Below are 19,865 nucleotides of genomic sequence, written 5' to 3' on the forward strand. Positions count from 1 at the left end.
CGTGAAGTTGGCATCAAGTGTATTTCCTTTTATTTTCATGCCTTTGTTGTTATAACTTCTCGACATTATTGACAAGTGGTGAACATTCATTATCGTACTTTTATTAGTCATCTAAGTTAAAAACAAACACATTCTTGTCCTGGTGTAAAATCAAAGAGTAAAAACAGTAAAAACAGCATGCAAGAACTGACAATAGCTTAACTTGCATTTAAATTAACCTATGAATAAAATATGCCTGTAAAACACAATAATTTTTTTAAATGATAACCCCATAAAGACTGACAGCAAAAAGACACGATGCTTATCCGCCCCGGGCTAGCACTATGACAATGAAATATAACTTTAAAAATATGCCAGGGAAAAAAGGATAAAGAACTTTAAAAATGATTTTTTTTTCCATCGTCGTAAAATACTAAAAACCACAGGTGCAGATTTTGAAAAGTTATTTAACTTAAATAAGGTTATTTTGTACTGTGTTTTCCAGTGGCTAATTCACAACAAATGATGTAGGGATCTAAACGATCTTTCATATTTGCTGTATTATTATGTAACTTTGAATATACATGTAACCCCAAGTTGCATTTTGGTCAAAAATAAAATGAAGCAAGCTTCGAGTCGAACTCCGATTTGAACAAATTGACTTGAACTTTAGCTCGCCGATCCCTGGATCATCCAATACACGTACATACACGTATACGCATTTGTATGCAGCATGTATGCATAGTGCCTTGCCTTGGCGTGGGAACGTATCAGATTACATATCGGCCGACCGCAATATCGGTCGGTTCAAAAATAGATGGTCCGCGCGGGAATTGACCTGGATTGACCCGCAAACGTTCGGGTTGTCTGTGACGTAGCAAGTCACCGACATATTTTTTCTAAAAATGACTGCAAGTGCGCAGGCGTGCAAATTCCCGCACGATGCGCTATGCATAGGCCAAGTTCATGAAATTTGTATGTGTCGGCTACAGGACCATAGACTTAGGGCAGGGCTAGGCGGATGTTTGTTATGTCACGATGTTTAAAAAAATCATGATCAGGCTGATGACAATACTGTCAGTTATCATGGTTGTGGAAAAGCAGGTCGACGGAGTTACCGGTGTTGACCTTGGACTTGGTAAGTTTTTACACAATCGAGCTATAAAGTAGGATGGAACGCCGTATTATCGCGGTACTTATCACGTTTCTCGTTGGGAAGAGAGATTGCCCACTAACCTTCCAGAATTGTCCTGTCTTATGTGTAGTATAACTCTTCTTTTTTAAATTAATATAAAAAAATCTGACGGGTGGTGTGGTTTATTCCGTGTACGATGCCTGTGAAAATAGACATGCGCGGCGTGTGCGAACGGAGGTGGACTCCCTATTATCGCGGTATGCGGGAAGTGGTTTTTATAATGATCCCAACTTTTGAAAAGTTTTGTGTTCATAGTTTATGTTTGACCAAAACACCCCCTGAATAAAGTCTGATATTTTCCCTGTAATGTTCAAGTTGATTAAAGACAAGATGTCTGCAGGATGATTTCTTAAGACCCTGCACTTCCCCCGAAAGAAGAACACAAATCCCTGAGGCAAGTCTACTGATCGGCGATTGAGGGCGCCATTCACTTTACACGGTGTGTCGTTTTATTTTCGCTAACGCGCGGTGCTTATTTTAATCCCGTAAAAGTTGTTATGATTTCGCGCTGCAAATATCGTCGTCTGACTTCATTTTACATTTGCAGCTGAAGAATGGGAACCAGACAATGGAACTTTCATGGACAGAGCGCAATTAAAGATTTATGTTAAATATAAACGGTACCTTTTAGCAGACACGGTGAGGGAAAATTTTGCAAGTTTTGGAAACCGTTAATATTTATTAAAATCGTTAAAAGTCCCGAGAGACACAACATTTTTTAATCGTCCTTTTTAGGAGCAACTATAGAATGCAGGGCCACGCCGAAGCAAGGTTTGTTATTTTGCCTGGAGGCGTGGATGGAATAGGAGTAATAGATATGCAAACCTGCAAAAAAGTGCTAAGTACAGCGAAGGAATGCACTGCACTTGTCTTCAAAGCTTCTCATGAAGGATCGGAAGGGAGGACGTGCTTGTAAATGTGTTGGGGGCACTGTCTGGAGCGGCGGAGGCGCGGAGTCTTGGAGTCGCAGAATCGCGGAGACGCGGGGCACTGGAGTGGCCGCAGTGGCGGAGGCGCGGAGTCGCGGAGTCGCACCGATAGAGGGCGCAATTCTCGGCGGAATCTTTTTGAGAACGAAGCATCCATATCCATTTTAAATGGGCGGGCCAATTAGGAAGGGGGGAGGGCGACGGGGCACTGTCTGGAGTCGCAGAGGCGCGGAGTCGGGGAGTCGCAGAGTCACTTTAATTGGGCGGGCCAATTAGGAAGGGGGGGGAGGGCGACGGGGCACTGTCTGGAGTCGCGGAGGCGCGGAGTCGGGGAGTCGCAGAGTCACTTTAATTGGGCGGGCCAATTGGGAAGGGGGGGGAGGGCGACGGGGCACTGTCTGGAGTCGCGGAGGCGCGGAGTCGGGGAGTCGCAGAGTCACTTTAATTGGGCGGGCCAATTAGGAAGGGGGGGAGGGCGACGGGGCACTGTCTGGAGTCGCGGAGGCGCGGAGTCGCTTTAATTGGGCGCGCAAATTAGGAAGGGGGGGGGAGGGCGACGGGGCACTGTCTCTCAGTGGTGGAGGCGCGGAGTCGCGGAGTCGCAGAGACGCGCACCGATAGAGGGCGCAATTCTCTGCGGCTCCACGACTCCACGATCGATTTTCAGAGGTAGGTCGACTGCGGTTCCACGCCTCCACGCAGCCGTACGGAGGCGCGGATGTAGAGTAAAGTGGCCCTGCATTCTATAGTTGTACCCCTTTTTATACAACTCGGTAGAAAATCCTTGATGACTGGTGAACTGGATAAAAATCGCCACTTGAAGGAGTTTTGACATTGTGAAAAGAGAAATTTCCCATGCCGCCATAATAGGGATGCCGCGATAATGGGGAGTCCGACTATATAATAAAAAAGGAGGTGTTATTCGTAGCCTTGTTGCCTAGTCTGGTGCCGCACTGAACATGCTGAATATCGTTGTAATGTTGTATTCAGGGGGCGGGGAATCAGACCTAATGAAATGTCGGACTTTACTTCCCTTTAAAAAAAATCCTCTGGAGCCACGAACTACAAATGGCAACAAGGCTAGGGCTATTGGGCAGTTTTCATATATATTATAAACAAGCTGATTTACCCGATCATAGATCGGATAGGGCGTGGTGTTGGGGATGAAAATTTGGGGAGTTAAATGTAAATGGGGATAGGCCTATAGTTAAGGAGACATGCAGTTATAGAAAAGCAATTTCTGTTGTGTGATCTGAGGCAATTTCTGACCACTAAAACCAATTTCAGCAAAAGATCATCTCTTAAAGTTTTGAGTTTGTAGCTGGAGTTACCCAGCCCTAAATTTTTTCATTGGGTTGTCATTTAGGGCTGGAGCTAGACCCGTGAACGTGGCTTGTAAACTACGCCACGCTGTTGTGTATTTCTGAACCTGGCGAAATTGTCCCTCTCACTCCCTCCATTACACACACTGGACGTTATTTTGCAAATGTAATAAGTACTCACATATGAAGCTGTCTTGAAATCTGTTTGTACATCAAAACTTGCATTTGACGAAATTTGAGGAAAATTCAGGCCCCGGTTTATGAAGTCCTGCTAGCTGCCATTTTCTCCCAAGTAACGCATGCGCATTGCGTTTTATTGTACCGTCCTTCGTATAATTCGACGGCTGTTTACTGTCGCAGCTAAAAGAGACATCGTTTTAGACAAGTTTCAAGTCCTTTCCTCTCTCACCGCACCACACGCGCGCGGGCGTACGTGCGCCCACGTGCGTGTGCACACATACGTACACGAGATGAGCCGAGCAGCCAATCGGGTGCGGTTTTTTTTTTTCGGGGTTGCGACATGAAACAGCCGTCAATCTGTCCAAGCAACTCGTCTGGGGTCATTTGTCAGGGTCACTTGTCGGGTTAAAATGAAATTTCTACACGTTCGTATGGGTCTTTACTGATGGGCAAATTTCATCGAAATTACACAGCCTAAACAATCGGACGGGCAAAGTTAGATTTATAGGTGAGTACTCAACACCCATACGGAATTATGTATGTCGGATCGATTTCGCTAGGTTCAAAATGACACAACAACGTGGCGTTGTATACAACGTCCACGTTCACGGGTCTAGGCTGGAGCTAGTTTTTCATGTAACCCAGCAGCGTAGGCAGGTCCCAAAAAAAATTGCGAAAAAAAATTGGAAAATGTTCAATTTTGTCCCCGTTACACACTAATTGCAACTGCAACTCACCCCAAACTTGCCCGGAATAACCATTACACAGGTCCTTGAAGTAAAAAACGATCCACGATGAAGATTCAGCCTACAATTGCAGTGAAAAAAGGAGGAATAACCGCTAACCTGACAACCTTGCGGGCATGGCCAGGACCGCAATTGGTTTGTGCACAAAAAAAATTGTGTACAATGAATGGCGGTCGATTACCAGGCACAGCGCTAGTCGTTTTTGCCGGCTGCGCTGGCTGTTGGCGCATGACGTCACGCGGAAGCGTAACACCCGATAACTGTTTCATGCGCTGTCGGTTGCGGTTCCTGTACCGCAGCTGTAATGCGAGTGGTAAACCTCATATTAGTGCATGAAACAGTCGGCAAGTCGGAGCAAGGTCTGAGCTTCACGGCAAACACATTGAGCTCTAAGTTTTCTGACTATTTTGCTGTTTTTTTTTCTTCAAAATGTCCACTGTTTGGGAACAATATAAGGGGTCTTATGGAATGTCATGAATGTGTGGATCTATCCAGTGCTACTGTCTTTCTCATTTGTATTCTCTTTACCGTTTTTTGGGGGGTCTTTTTGTCCTCGCGTGGGTATGTACACTATCATGCTACTGTGAAGCCGTCATCAAAGTATGCCAAATCGGTGGAGCGTTTGTACGGAGGGTACCGTAGTTCAACGCTCCACTCAGTAGAGCTAGGCGCACCTAGGCCCTACCTCCGTACGAAAATAAAGGCCATGTTGCAGCATCACTAGAAATCAACGGATTTGTAAATTCGGTGCACCGAAACTAGGAATTTCAATTTCGGTATCGCATTTGTAAATCCGGTGCGGTACTGTCTTGTTCACGAACATAACATGTCACGGCCAGTAAAACAAGGATTATTTTCATTACTATTTATAAATGGAAGGCCTCAAAAATTGTTAAGAAAATCTGGGTTGTTCAGTCAAGCAAAACTATTCTGAGACTGAATGATCACTAGTACCTAGAGCAACCACGGATCCTACACACAAGGATTAACGACTCGGCCCAACTCCTGGTTAGACGCGTGATAGCGGCCTGTACTGGTGGCAAATACCATGAATACTTTTCAACAAAGACCACTGCGCGCGGTGGCTTTCAGATTTGCAAGGCTCTTCGCCCGATCTGGCCTCGAAGTCTGTCAAGCCAGCGAATTATATTTTTGAATATTCATGAGTCTACGTTTTTGGTCTTTATTATTGAATTCTGATATGTGATAACTACATAACCAAGGTAACGCACAATATCTTTAGCTTTAAGATGAATAATGAAATGTCGCTTTTGTTTCATCGGTTCGGCATCCTATCTCTCTAAAACTTTTTAATAAAAGCCTAATTAAAAACGAAATTTGGGTAAACGGTGTTCTCCTCGAAATTTGACGTTTATTTCCCATGTAAATACTTCATCTGTGACGACAAAAACTGCACAATACCATCTGTTATATCCTGAAGTATTTATTTTTAAAATAATTTGGAACAATTATATCTTAAATAAGAAGTAGTTTTACTTACAGTTTTATGAATATTTCCATTTTAGCTGTCGTGCAAAAACCCAACACAATGGCACATCTGGAAAATTCGCGATTACGCGCCAACGGGTATTAAAGGCTTTTTTGCAAATTGCGAAAAAGTCAAAAAAAATTTTTAAATGAGAACAAAAAGAAAGGCTTTTCCGCAACTATGCGGAAAAGCCACAAAAAAAATAAAAATAAAAACTTTAATGAAAACAAAGGCTGTTTCGGCTGGTTGCCGAAACAGCCAAATAGCCACCCAGAGTATGAAAACTGGTTTGATACCAGATTTAAACTCGCATCCTCAACAGGACGACTCTTTCGATGACACCGCAACACCCCCATTACCTATACCAACACCTACAGTCACACCCCCAGAGCCAACGACGAACGATATTTTATCACCTTTGACACAACCACCAACACCTACAGTTACCCTCCAGGAGCCTTCTACACAACTCCCTATATCTCAGCCCACGAAGCTACAAACTCATCAAGACGAAAAATTATCTACAGTTCGCTAGACTCAGGACTTTTAAATATGCACTTTTAAGATGACGTCACGTGACCCATGATGACGTCACCATGACGTCACTCTCCAAGACACAACTTTGCTATAAGGACTATGCCTATGCTTACTTTGAATGATATAGGACAAAGATTAATGCCAAAAGACATGTACAAAGTCTATGGGATTTTGGGTGTGGAACAAGAAGAAGAAGAAGAAGAAGAAGAAAGAAAAACTAGACATATGTTTGTGGACAAACATAGGGCTGTTTCGGCATTATGTTACGGACTGATAGGTAATGCAGGTGTAGTAAAAAGAAAATACAAATGTAGATTTGTAGGCTGTAGAAAATGCAGCTTTAATGTGAGTGAGATGTCATGTCAAGACGTCATCATGACGTCAGTTGGATTTATGTATACGACAAGGCGGCTTAGGTTCATACCAAGCTACAACCAAATTGGATAGTATTGTGCTGCAGACAGACCATATGATAGAATAATGGCCACTTATTGTTACGTAAAACTCCAATTGTAGCAGGTCTTCATTCAAGGTTTCTCCCCAGTTATAAATTGTAAAGAGTTTCCTTGTAGTGATTCATTTTATTCATTACCCCTCGAAGCCGGCGATGCGGGCTTAGTTCGTATTAATGTGCTCAATTATAAGTGTATAGGGGTGTTTACAAAATAAAGGAAACTGAGAGCAATCTAAAATGGCATTGGCGGAGATCAACAAAAGGCGAAATGCCAAAGATCAGTATTTAAAACCAATGCAATCACATGTGTCTGAAGCATGCACTGGAAGGGGATGTTTTGGCAGTATTACCCACCGTATTTGGAAAAAGTTTAATTTTCTCCACATGCCACACGCTTGTGGTCAATTTCTAAGCCTTTTTTTCTGTTTTTTTCCTTCAATTTTTGCAGTCAAACTTACATGCAGTCGTTGTGTCATTTGAAATGGTCATATAGCTTTGACCTTAAATCCGATTAATATAATTAAGAAAATTGACTTTAGCATTTCTGTTCATGAGATTTATTGACGTGTGAAAAGTGTTTGAAAAAGGATTAACAATATTATTGAATTGGTGTCATATGATGTCAGATATTTTTTTTCAAAATTTTGTGCAAATACCTTTTACGTAACAGACCAAATACACAAAGAATGTTGAATTTTGCATGTTACGTTCATGAGATATGGCTAAAAGGTAAAAAACTTCAAATATTCTTATAAAATCTCCGGATGACATCATCATGGCATCACCTAATTTTTTTTTAACTATAACACATCCCAGTCTAGCCACATACCAAGTTTCAACCCAATCAGACTTACAGTTCTATAGATATAGGACTTCATAATATGCACGTAAATGTTCAAAAATCAATAAAAAAAATTAGGTGATGACGTCTCATGACGTCATAGTCTTGGCATAATTTTTGTATGAGGGTCTTCCTCAACCTCGTCCCCAGTGCTTACTTTATTTCCAACCTAGTTTCCAATAGTAAACCCTGGATAGGAAACTTTCTTCCTGCATCCTGATTCGAGCAGAGCAGAGGTATTGTCAGCCTGAAGTTTGAAGCGTGCGCAGGGCATGTCCGAGTTCGCTTACTGCCTCGAAGCTTTGAAATCCCAGCAGGCATTTTTGGTCGGTTTAACGTCTATCTGACGTCAGATTCCGACCAACTCCGACGTTGTTTTTTGGTTGCCGTCGTGGTTGTAAGTGTAAGTTTTTTAGACGTTGAAAACCTGACCAAATTCTAACGTCGGTATGTAGTCAAAATTATGACGTCAGTCTGACCATGATTAACTGCTAATCCTGACCGAAATCTAACGTCTGTATATAGTCAAATTATGACGTCAGTCTGACCATGATTAACTGGTTACATGGACGTCGACAGAACGTCAGATTGTTAGTTGAATTTAGGTCAGAATATGGTTGAAAGTGAAAGTTATTTAGACGTCGAAAACCTGACCGAAATCTAACGTCCGAATATAGTCAAATTATGACGTCAGTCTGACCGTGATTTGACTGGTTATATAGACGTCGACAGGACGTCGCGGTTGAAGTTATTTAGACGTCAAAAAATGACCACATTATAACGTCTGAGTGAGGTCAAAATTGACGTCTATCTGACCGTCGTAATAACGTCCTTTCAACGTTCGGATTTCATGGTTGAAGTTAGGGTCAGTACATGGTTGCAAATGTAATTTTTGTAGATGTTGAACACTGTTATTTAGGTTGTGTAAAAATCAAACGGTTATGTACTATATGAACCTAGCAACCTGTTGTGTAAACTGTTGTTTACACAACAGTGTAAAAATATTTCACAACTTGTTCAGTTTTTTACATAACTGGTGGATAGGTTCACATAGTACACAACCGAAATAACAGTGTTAAGTTTTCTAACTTTAGTTAATAGTCAAAATAGTGGCGTCAGTCTGACAGGTTTAAACAATGGCAATTAGACGCTTCAAATGTTCAATGTTGATGGGCCGATCAATTTTGACATCAGATTTCATTACCACAGTTCAACTTAATTTGGACATGAAATAAAAAAAGTAGACGTCGGTCTGAGCCTTTAAATCAAACACTAAATCACAACCATCACAGACATGATCTCTAATCTCTTTTGTGAATATTTGTGCAGGTATGGAATTAAGACATCAGGCGGTCGATGTTGATCCTGATGGTGCATGGTGCCACGTAAAGTAGGGCTTAGGTAGTGTATTCGTCTCCATCAACTGACCAAAGCAGAGAGCTGGAAAAGGGGGAAAAAATGAACAACATTTTCAATTTTCTTGAATACCAACACATTTTTAAAATAATGATAACTCGTAAATAATTAAAACAAAAGTTTAATTTTCAGAAATCCGAAATAAGTATTAAAAATAGTTCTTATGAAGAAGACAAGTCGAAGCATAGGCCTATTTTAAGTCTAATGGGCAATTTCATGCGATTCTAAGAAACGAATATTACTGAAATTAATTAATGGAAATTTTATAATTGCAAGCACCGTAAATTTCTTAATAATTATAAAAAAATAATTAACATTTATTTAGCACTTCATACGCCGTGGTATTAACAAAACATGACATAGGCCTAGAGTACACAACAAAAGAAAAGTGGCATAATGTATCGTCATACGTGAACTCTGAACACTTATAAAACTAGACTGAAAACATATCTGTATCAAAATATCTGTAAAAAATAAAAGAGACATTCCGATCGTTTGAGTTTGGCCGGATGCGGAATATGTTGCGGTGCAGTTAAATTCACAATAAATTGATCATTCTAAATCTTCAATCAACACAGTACGTGCTGGAAACTCGTCTCATGTTGAGATATACTTTAAAATGACCTCATTTTTCCTAGGCCTTAATACAGATTGGACATGATGATGGAAAGCGGGCAGAACATGCATGACTGCTGATTAGTTAGGATTTTCTACTTCTTCAATGTTTAAATAAAGGGCACCGTTAGTGAAACTTTGTTTTTAAAATAAGAAATGACAATAGCATCCAACATGTCTAGTCTTACATTAACAACTTTCTACAGTGAAGTTAAGGTACTTTCCATGGAATTTTAATGTTTCAACTGACATGACTGCATGATAGGGAACATAATATAGATATAATAGAGATACAATTTCCAAACTATTGACCTTCAAAGAATTGCAAATCTCTAACTCGGAAACATTCGCGTTTGAAACTTACCATTTTCAGACATTGCAAAATCAGATCATCTTGATTGCGGTTCAATCGAAATCTTGACTTGTGCTTGTCCTATACATCTTGATGTCGTATCTTGACTTGAAGTTAAGATCAGGGGTGGGAACATCTCCAATGTTAACAGTACTCCATCGCAGAACCAAATCTTGACAATATTGTTGAAAGGTACACAAAACTTGTTCATTTTGGGCCAATATGTCTCTTCCCAAAGCTGCTTCAGTTGTGACTGTTGTTTTAACGGATATTCAAACTGGCCAGACTCGTACAGCAGTGGAGGTCGTTGGAATGCAAGAGGTCACACACAGGGCATACATATGCTTACGTGTAATACGTTTGGGCTATACGGTTTTCGCGCGCGCGGCACTTGGCTCTGGGCCAAGACAATTATAATTGGCGCGCGCCGCAGCTAAGTGAAAAAGTCGTCAAAACGGGCAATATATTTTGGTTGAAACAATGATGATAACGACAGGACATCAATTTTATAACCATCAGCTAGCTGACCACAACTTAGCCTTTTTTTTTAGTCGTTCAAATTAATAAGGCGTCCGATAATTTCGTTTAGGAATTACGACGTTGCACATGAATTCGTTAATGACTTTTTTTTATTTTATTAAGTGAAAAACGGACGTTATATTTTGGTCGAAACCATAACACACTATCGACGTAATGTAAATAACCAACAGCCGACCACAATTCAACGTCATTTTTGAGTTGCTGAAAAGACCGTCAGAAAACGGACGTTATATTTTGGGTAAAACCATGACATAACGATATTGTAACCATCCACTGACCAGAAATCAACGTCGTTAATTGATTCGTTGAAATGACGTTAGAAAACAGACGTTGTATCATGGTTGAAAACATGACCTAATAACGACGTCAAATATTATAACCAGCAGCCGACCACAATTCAACGTCGCTTTTTAAGATGTTCAAATGACGTCAGATAATGGACGTTGTGTTTTGGATGAAAGCATGACATAAGTACGACGTCAGTTATTATAACCAACTGCCAACCACAATACAACGTCGATTTTGAGTCATTTGAACGACGTTAGAAAACGAACGTAATATCATGGTTGAAAACATGACTTAATAACGACGTCAAATATTATAACCAGCGGCCGACCATAATCCAACGTCACTTTTTGAGTCGTTGAAAAAAAAGTAAAAAACGGACGTTATATTTTGGGTAAAAGCATGACATAATAACGACGTCATGTAAAATAACCAGCAGCCGACCACAATACAACGTCATTTTTGAGTCGCTGAAAAGACGTCAGAGAACGGACGTTATATTTTAGGTAAAGCCGTGACTTAATAATGACGTTAAATATTTTAACCATCAAACGACCAGAAGTCAACGTCGTTATTTGATTCGTTGACACGACGTTAGAAAACGGACGTAAAATCATGGTTAAAAACATGACCAAATAACGACGTCATATATTATAACCAGCAGCCGACCATAATTCAACGTCACATTTTGAGTCGTTGAAAAAACGTAAAAAACGGACGTTGTATTTTAGTTAAAAGCATGACATAAGTACGACGTCGGATATTATAACCAACTGCCAACCACAATTCAACGTCGTTTTTTGAGTTGTTGAAACGACGTTAGAAAGCAAACGTCATATCTTGGTTGAAAATATGACAATTGCGACGTCGCGAAAGGAAACACAAAAATAACAATAATACAACGTTGTTTTTCAGGCCGTTGTAAAGACGTTGACAAAACAACGTCATACCATGGTTGAAATTACGTTTGGTAATATTCCCGACCAAATTCCAACTTACATTTCGACGTTGTTGTTATGTAAAATTCTGACGTTAAATTGTCGACACTAAAGCAACGTCCGGCAGACGTTATAATGACAACGTCGTCTTTTGGTCGACTAAAACAACGTTAATTTTCGGTTATGTATGGTTGATCCGACGTTGCGACCATAATACAACCATAATACAACGTCAGTCTGACGGTCGGTGCCTGCTGGGAATGTTTTAGACCTACACTTCAATCGACAATTAAAGTAAAAACTAACATAAAAACTGCCATGGTTGATTTTTCAGGAATTTTCAAATGAAAAAGGGTCTTTTTATTATAAACTTCCGGTCTGATGACGTCATTCGCCTAAGACTTCGCATACGTCTTAAGTGGGTCAAGGTCATCATGTACACCAATTTTAGGCGATTCCGGCAAACTTCGCCACAGACATCTATTCAAAATACATTTTTTCAAATTTTCAACCTGTCGCTAGAGGGCACTCGAAGATTGCATGACGTCATTGGTAAATTATTTGAAGAATACTTTTAGCCAAGAGACTAACACCATGGAAAGCAAGTTCATATCTATTACCATTTTCAAATAATAAGCCACTTCCGGTTTTGGCCTTTTTCGACTGGAAGCAAGGGTCACGTGATTTTACGCACACTGAATGAAAGACCTCAACCTACTCTACCATTTGCCGGCAACAGAATGCTGCGGACGCGTACTGTTGATTTCTTATGCATTTTAAAATATTACAAGTGTCACAATTTAATTGCCTATAAATACACACCGGATGACGTTATCATGACGTCATCATTACACAACGTTGTTTGAAGTAGGGTATTTGCTTGGACAAAGATTGGTGTAAATGAATTACTGGCATAGAGTCAAAAATGCCCTTTGAAAATCGACAATTTTTTAAAAATGTCTGTGTACAAAGTCTATGGGAAAAATTAAATATTCAAAAATCTATAATAAATTAGTCGATGACGTCACCATGACGTCAATTTTGGGGACACATCTTTGCTATAGGGACTATGCCTATGCTGACTTTGAATGATGTATGACAAAGATTAATGCCAAAAGTGGCGCGGAGAAAAAACGTGTACAAAGTCTGTGGGGTTTTGGCGACAAAAAGAAGAAAGAAGAAAAAACTAGAGGTGTATGTCTGTTTGCAACAGAACACAGGGCTTTTCCGCATTATGTTTTTTTTGAGGTCATGTTTTTTTCTGTTTTGTGCAAAACTGTGTGCATTTACGTTTTGTCTAACAAACCTCATTCAAATGGAAATTTGATTTTGGCATATTGCATTTGTCATATATAAAATATATAAAAATTATTTTATTGCGGTTTTAGTCTGTACAAAGTTTGAAAACAATCGGATTAATGAAAGTGTTAAATTTTGTAAGCAGAATAAATTGGCAATATTAAAAAATCGTAAACAAATCTACTGATGACGTCATCTTGACGTCATTTAAGATATTGTGTACTAGTGTTATTATCTACCCACCCACCAAGTTTCGTGTCGATCGGACATTATCTTATATGTGTTTCAAAAAAGCGCATGTTTGATGACGTCATCATGACGTCACACATTTTTCAAAATTTTGCACATATACCTATTGCCTAACAAACCTAATACAAAAAGAATTTTAAATGTAACATATTGGGTTCGTGATATATGGCTTAAAGGTTCAAAACTTCAAAAATCTATATAAAATCACACGATGACGTCATGATGACGTCACCTCAATATTTATTTGTAACACATCCCGGCCTACCCCCATACCAAGTTTCAACCCAATCGGATGTACTGTTCATGAGATATAGGGGCTTAAGATATACAAGTTAACAATGACGTCACATGTCTAATGATGACGTCATCGTAACAATACTTGGCAGTGCTCATTATTTTATTGTGGTTTTAGTCTGTACCAAGTTTGGAAAAAATCAGATTAATAAAAGTGTTGAATTTTGTAAGCAGAATAAAATTGGCAATATTAAAAAAATCTTTAAAAATCGACCGATGATGTCATCGTGACGTCATTCAAGATTTTGTGTACTAGTGTTATTATCTACCCACCCACCAAGTTTCAAGACGATCGGACATTCCCTTATATGTTTTTCGAAAAATCGCATTTTTGCTGACGTCATTATGACGTCACACATTTTTCCAAATTTTGTGCATTTATCTAATGCCCAGCGAACCTAATACAAAAAGAATTTTGAATTTATCATATTGCGTTAGTGAGATATGGCTTAAAGGTCCAAAACTTCAAAAATCTATATAAAATCACACGATGACGTCATGATGACGTCACCTCAATTTTCGTCTATAACACATCCCGATCCACCTACATACCAAGTTTCAACTCAATCGGACTGACAGTTCTGTAGATATAGGACTTTGTAATATGCATATTAATGATGACGTCACGTGACCATAGTAATTCTCGGCCGAAGTTCAGAACTACTCAGTAAGATATATCAGTGTTATATAGGAAAGACTTGTGGAGAAAGCTGTGTACAAAGTCTATGAGAAAAATTAATTATTCATGAATCCATAATAAATCACTTGATGATGACGTCATCATAATGTCATAGTCTTGGCATAATTTTTGTATGAGGGTCTTCCTTGGCTGTAACTTTGATGACGATTCCAGATCGCCAAGTTATAAAAATGGTGGCTTGAAAACGTATACAAAGTCAATGGGTTAAAAATCCCACGGCAGAGAAACTGCACCTTTAAATGCGTGATTTTCCTTTAAACTGAAACATTTTTATAAAATATTACTTGCTATTCTAACTCTTGGGAATATTTTCAATCAAATGACAGGCGTAAAAAAAATACGATTTCTTTTTCCTTCTCATAGTAATTCTCAGCCGAAGTTCAGAACTACTCAGTAAGATATATCAGTGTTGTATAGGAAAAGACTTGTGGAGAAAGCTGTGTACAAAGTCTATGAGAAAAATTAATTATTCATAAATCCATAATAAATCACTTGATGACGTCACCATGACGTCGCTCTTCGGGACACATCTTGGCTATAGGGACTATGCTTATGCCAACTTTCAATGATATCTGACAAAGATTAATGCTAAAAGTGCTATAATACGTCCCTGTCTATGCGCATGCATGAACATAAAATCTGTCAAAGTTAGCCGAAAATCGGCTAAAACGGTCACTGTGGACAGGATTTGACCTCAGCAACACGTGCGCTGCAGGCTGACTGACATACGATGTATGTGCCTATGTACAACGTACGTGCATGTACATGTACATAGTGGACGTCCTGTCCTGTGCATGTTTTGAAGCAGAGGTATTGTCAACGTGAAGTTTTAAGCGTGCGCAGGGTATGTTCGAGTTCGCTTATCGCCTCGAAACTTTGAAATGTTTTAGACCTACCCTTCAATCGACAATTACAGTAAAAACAAATAGAAAAACTGCCATGGTTGATTTTTCAGGAATTTTCAAATGAAAAAGGGTCTTTTTATTATAACTTCCGGTCTGATGACGTCATTCGCCTAAGACTTCGCATACGTCTTAAGTGGGTCAAGGTCATCATATACACCAATATTTAAGTGATTCCGACAAACTTCGCCACAGACATCTATTAAAAATACATTTTTGCTAATTTTTAACCTGTCGCTAGAGGGCGCTCGAAGATTACATGACGTCATTGGTAGATGATTTGAAGAATACTATCGGCCAAGAGACTAACACCGTTGAAAGCAAGTTCATTTCTATTACCACTTTCAAATAATAAGCCACTTCCGGTTTGGGCCTTTTTTGACCGGAAGCAAGGGTCACGTGATTGCACGCACACTGAATGAAATGAAAACCTCAACCTACTCTACCACTTGCCGGCAACAGAATGCTGCGGACGCGTACGGTTGATTTCTTATGCATTTTTAAATATTAAAAGTGTCACAATTTAATTGCCTATAAATAAACACAGGATGACGTCATCATGACGTCATCATTCCACAATGTTGTTTGAATTAGGGTTTTTGCTTGGACAAAGAGTGGTGTAAATGAATAACTGGCAAAGAGTCGAAAATGCCCTTTGAAAAGCGACAATTTTTTTTAAATTTCTGTGTACAAAGTCTATGGGAAAAATTAAATATTCAAAAATCCGGAATAAATTAGTCGATGACGTCACCATGACGTCACTCTTCGGGGCACATCTCTGCTATAAGGACTATGACTATGCTAACTTTGAATGACGTATGACAAAGATAAATGTCAAAAGTGGCACTGAGAAAAAACGTGTACAAAGTCTGTGGGATTTAGGCGACAAAAAGAAGAAGAAGAAGAAGAAAGAACTAGAGGTCTATGTCTGTTTGCAACAGAACATAGGGCTTTTCCGCATTATGATTTTTTTTAATCAATAATACTCCCTGAATATGCATGAACATAAAATCTGTCAAAGTTAGCCGAAAATCGGCTAAAACGGTCACTGTGGACAGGATTTGACCTCGGCAATACGATGTATGTGCGTGTGCACAAGGTCTTTGCTTGGACAAAGAGTGATCTAAATAAATTACTGGCAAAGAGTCGAAAACACACTTTGAAAATCGACAAATATTTTTTAATTTGTTGATGACGTCATCGTGACGTCACTCCGAACTTTGCATACTAGTATGATTAACTACCTACCCACCAAGTTTCATGACAATTGGACCTTTCCTTATATGAGTTTTGCAAAATCGCATTTTGATGACGTCATGATGACGTCACACATTTTTTTTCAAGTTTTGTGCAAATAGCTATTACATAACAGACCAAATGCATAAAAGAATTTTGCATTTTGCATGTTGCGTTCGGGAGATATGGCTAAAAGGTCCAAACAAATAAATATTCATATAAAATCTCAGGATGACGTCATCATGACGTCACCTCATTTTTAATCTATAACACATCCTGGTATAGCCACATACCAAGTTTCAACCCAATCGGACTTACATTTCTGTAGATATAAGACTTCACAATATGTACGTAAATTTTCAAAAATCAATACAGAATTAGGTGATGACGTCATCGTGAGTCATAGTCTTGGCATAATTTTTGTATGAGGGTCTTTCTTGGCTGTAACTTTGATGACGATTCCAGATCGCCAAAATACGAAAATGGTGGCTTGAAAACGTGTACAAAGTCGATAGGTTAAAAATCCCACAGCAGAAAAACTGCACCTTTAAATGCGTGATTTTCCTTTAAACTTAAACATTTTTATAAAATATTACTTGCTATTCTAACTCTTGGGAATATTTTCAATCAAATGAAAGGCGTAAAAAAATACGATTTCTTTTTCCTTCTCATAGTAATTCTCAGCCGAAGTTCAGAACTACTCAGTAAGATATATCAGTGTTGTATAGGAAAAGACTTGTGGAGAAAGCTGTGTACAAAGTCTATGAGAAAAATTAATTATTCATAAATCCATAATAAATCACTTGATGACGTCACCATGACGTCACTCTTCGGGACACGTCTTGGCTATAGGGACTATGCTTATGGCAACTTTCAATGATATCTGAAAAAGATTAATGCCAAGAGTGCTATAATACGTCCCTGTCTATGCGCATGCATGAACATAAAATCTGTCAAAGTTAGCCGAAAATCGGCTAAAACGGTCACTGTGGACAGGATTTGACCTCAGCAACACGTGCGCTGCAGGCTGACTGACATACGATGTATGTGCCTATGTACAACGTACGTTCAAGACTTCAGTGTTGGAGCAAAGGCTTAAACCGCCAAGGCCAAGGCCAAGGCCAAGGCTTTGACCCTCAAGGCCAAGGCCAAGGCTTAGACCTTCAAGCCTCGAGGCCAAGGCCAAGGCTTAACCCTCAAGGCCAAGGCCAAGGCCAAGGCCCTGTTTTATAAAATGACCACTGATATAGAACTAATTATAGTCACATGACTCATCATCACGAATCGCCCATTAAGAAGAACAACATGTCTTAAATTGCAATCAACATGCTCGCATACACCGTTTTATGACTGCATTAGATCTATTAAAGTATAAGTGCAGGTCTTCAATGTGGTTTAACTAAAACAAAATAAAGATTTACTTCTATATTGACGCACAATTCTCCCAAGTGTAACAAAAGGGGGATCCAAGAAACTGATTGGGAAATGTTTATTTGCTGTGCCAACATGGTCAGAAATATCAGCATTATCTAAAACAGATACATGCAAATCTTTAGCACTTATCAGGGAGACATACAACCAATCAGATCTGGGTCATTCCACCGGGTTGGGAAGCAGTGCATGTTACATCCATATATTTGGTTATACTATTAAAAATATCAATGCATTCTAAACAATTGCTTAACATAATATTTGTCTTAGGGTGTTTCAATATTTGAGAAAGTTTGAAATCATTTGAAAGTACTTTGACAAAAATATGAGCAAAAATGTATTAATTCGGATGTAACATAATTGACACTGTTTCAATGTTACATCCAAAAATTCTTTTTTTTGCCATATTTTACACGTGTATGTAAAATGTTACCCAAACTGACATTGCATATTTACAACTGGACACCTAAGCACCAAGACAAACTTTTGTTTTGGTATAGTCAGGGTTCAAATATGGCAGAAACAATACCTCAAGTGTGGATGTAACGGTGTAAAAATCACTCAATGGAAGTGTGACATTTGGGGTTTACACCGTGTAAATGTTACATCCACACAAACAAGCTATCATTTCTGCTCCATTTGATGTCTGACTACCATAACAAAAGCTTCTCTTATTGTGTTGCATCTATAGTAAGAAGTACGCGAAGTAAATTTGGGTAATATTTCGAAGAAATTAAAAAAAAAAGATAACAAATGTCATATTTGGACGTAACACTGACACGGTGTCAATGTTACATCCAAAATTACATTTTTTGCTCATATTTTTGGCAAAATACATTGAAATGATTTCAAACTTTCTGCAGTCGTGAAACACCCAACAACAAATATTATGTAGAGCAACTGCTAGCAAGGCATTCATGCTTTTCTTAATATGGTCATATGTCACACTTTGTTCCCCAACCCGGTGGAATGACCAATCTATTCCATAATTGTACGCAATTTAAATGATCATCTCATTAGCCCCACAAGTGTACAGAATATTTTTGCAGCAAATCTACTACAATGGTAACAACATGTGATGCTATAAAAGTGGAAGTGTGCCAAACACACAAATCTACAAGGGGTTTCCCTCCTCCATGGTAATACGATTAAAATGGTAACAGCAAAATTTCGAACAGATTTATCTGGAAAATGCAAAAATCTATGGGCCTTGAAGGGCCTTGACTCAAAATTGCAAGGCTGTGATCCCTCAAGGCCAAGGCCAAGGCCAAGGCTTTTGCCCTCAAGCCTCAAGGCCAAGGCCAAGGCCCCAAAATCCAGCCTTAAGGCAGCCTTAAGGCCAAGGCCCAGCATCAAGGCACTACATCACTGGTTCAAGTACATGTACATTGTGGACGTCCTGTCCTGTGCATGTTTTGAAGCAGAGGTATTGTCAACGTGAAGTTTTAAGCGTGCGCAGGGTATGTTCGAGTTCGCTTATTGCCTCAAAGCTTTCAAATGTTTTAGACCTACCCCTCAATCGACAAAGTAAAAACAAATATAAAAACTGCCATGGTTGATTTTTCAGGAATTTTCAAAGGAAAAAGGGTCTTTTCATTATAACTTCCGGTCTGATGACGTCATACGCCTTAAATTTCTCACACGTCTTAAGGGGGTCAAGGTCATCATATACACCAATATTTAGGCGATTCCGACAAACTTCGCCACAGACATCTATTCAAAATACATTTTTGAAAATTTTCAACCTGTCGCTAGAGGGCGCTCGAAGATTGCATGACGTCATTGGTAGATGATTTTAGGAATACTATCGGCCAAGAGACTAACACCGTTAAAAGCAAGTTCATTTCTATTACCACTTTCAAATAATAAGCCACTTCCGGTTTGGGCCTTTTTCGACCGGAAGCAAGGGTCACGTGATTTCATGCACACTGAATGA

General features: G+C 39.3%; 1 protein-coding gene across 1 annotated transcript in view; it reads left to right on the top strand.

Annotated features, from left to right (window-relative positions):
• Positions 1 to 932: 932 nt before the first annotated feature.
• The window catches only part of LOC119726968 (iduronate 2-sulfatase-like), a 134,008-nt gene continuing 115,075 nt past the window's right edge, over positions 933 to 19,865 (top strand). Inside the window, exon 1 of the mRNA XM_038198818.1 lies at positions 933 to 1,117. Coding sequence (XP_038054746.1) covers positions 1,018 to 1,117 — 100 coding nt within the window. The 5' untranslated portion in view covers positions 933 to 1,017. The remainder of the gene's footprint in view (positions 1,118 to 19,865) is intronic.

Source organism: Patiria miniata, unplaced genomic scaffold (assembly GCF_015706575.1).
Source record: "Patiria miniata isolate m_02_andy unplaced genomic scaffold, ASM1570657v1 HiC_scaffold_2, whole genome shotgun sequence".
NCBI lineage: Eukaryota > Metazoa > Echinodermata > Asteroidea > Valvatida > Asterinidae > Patiria > Patiria miniata.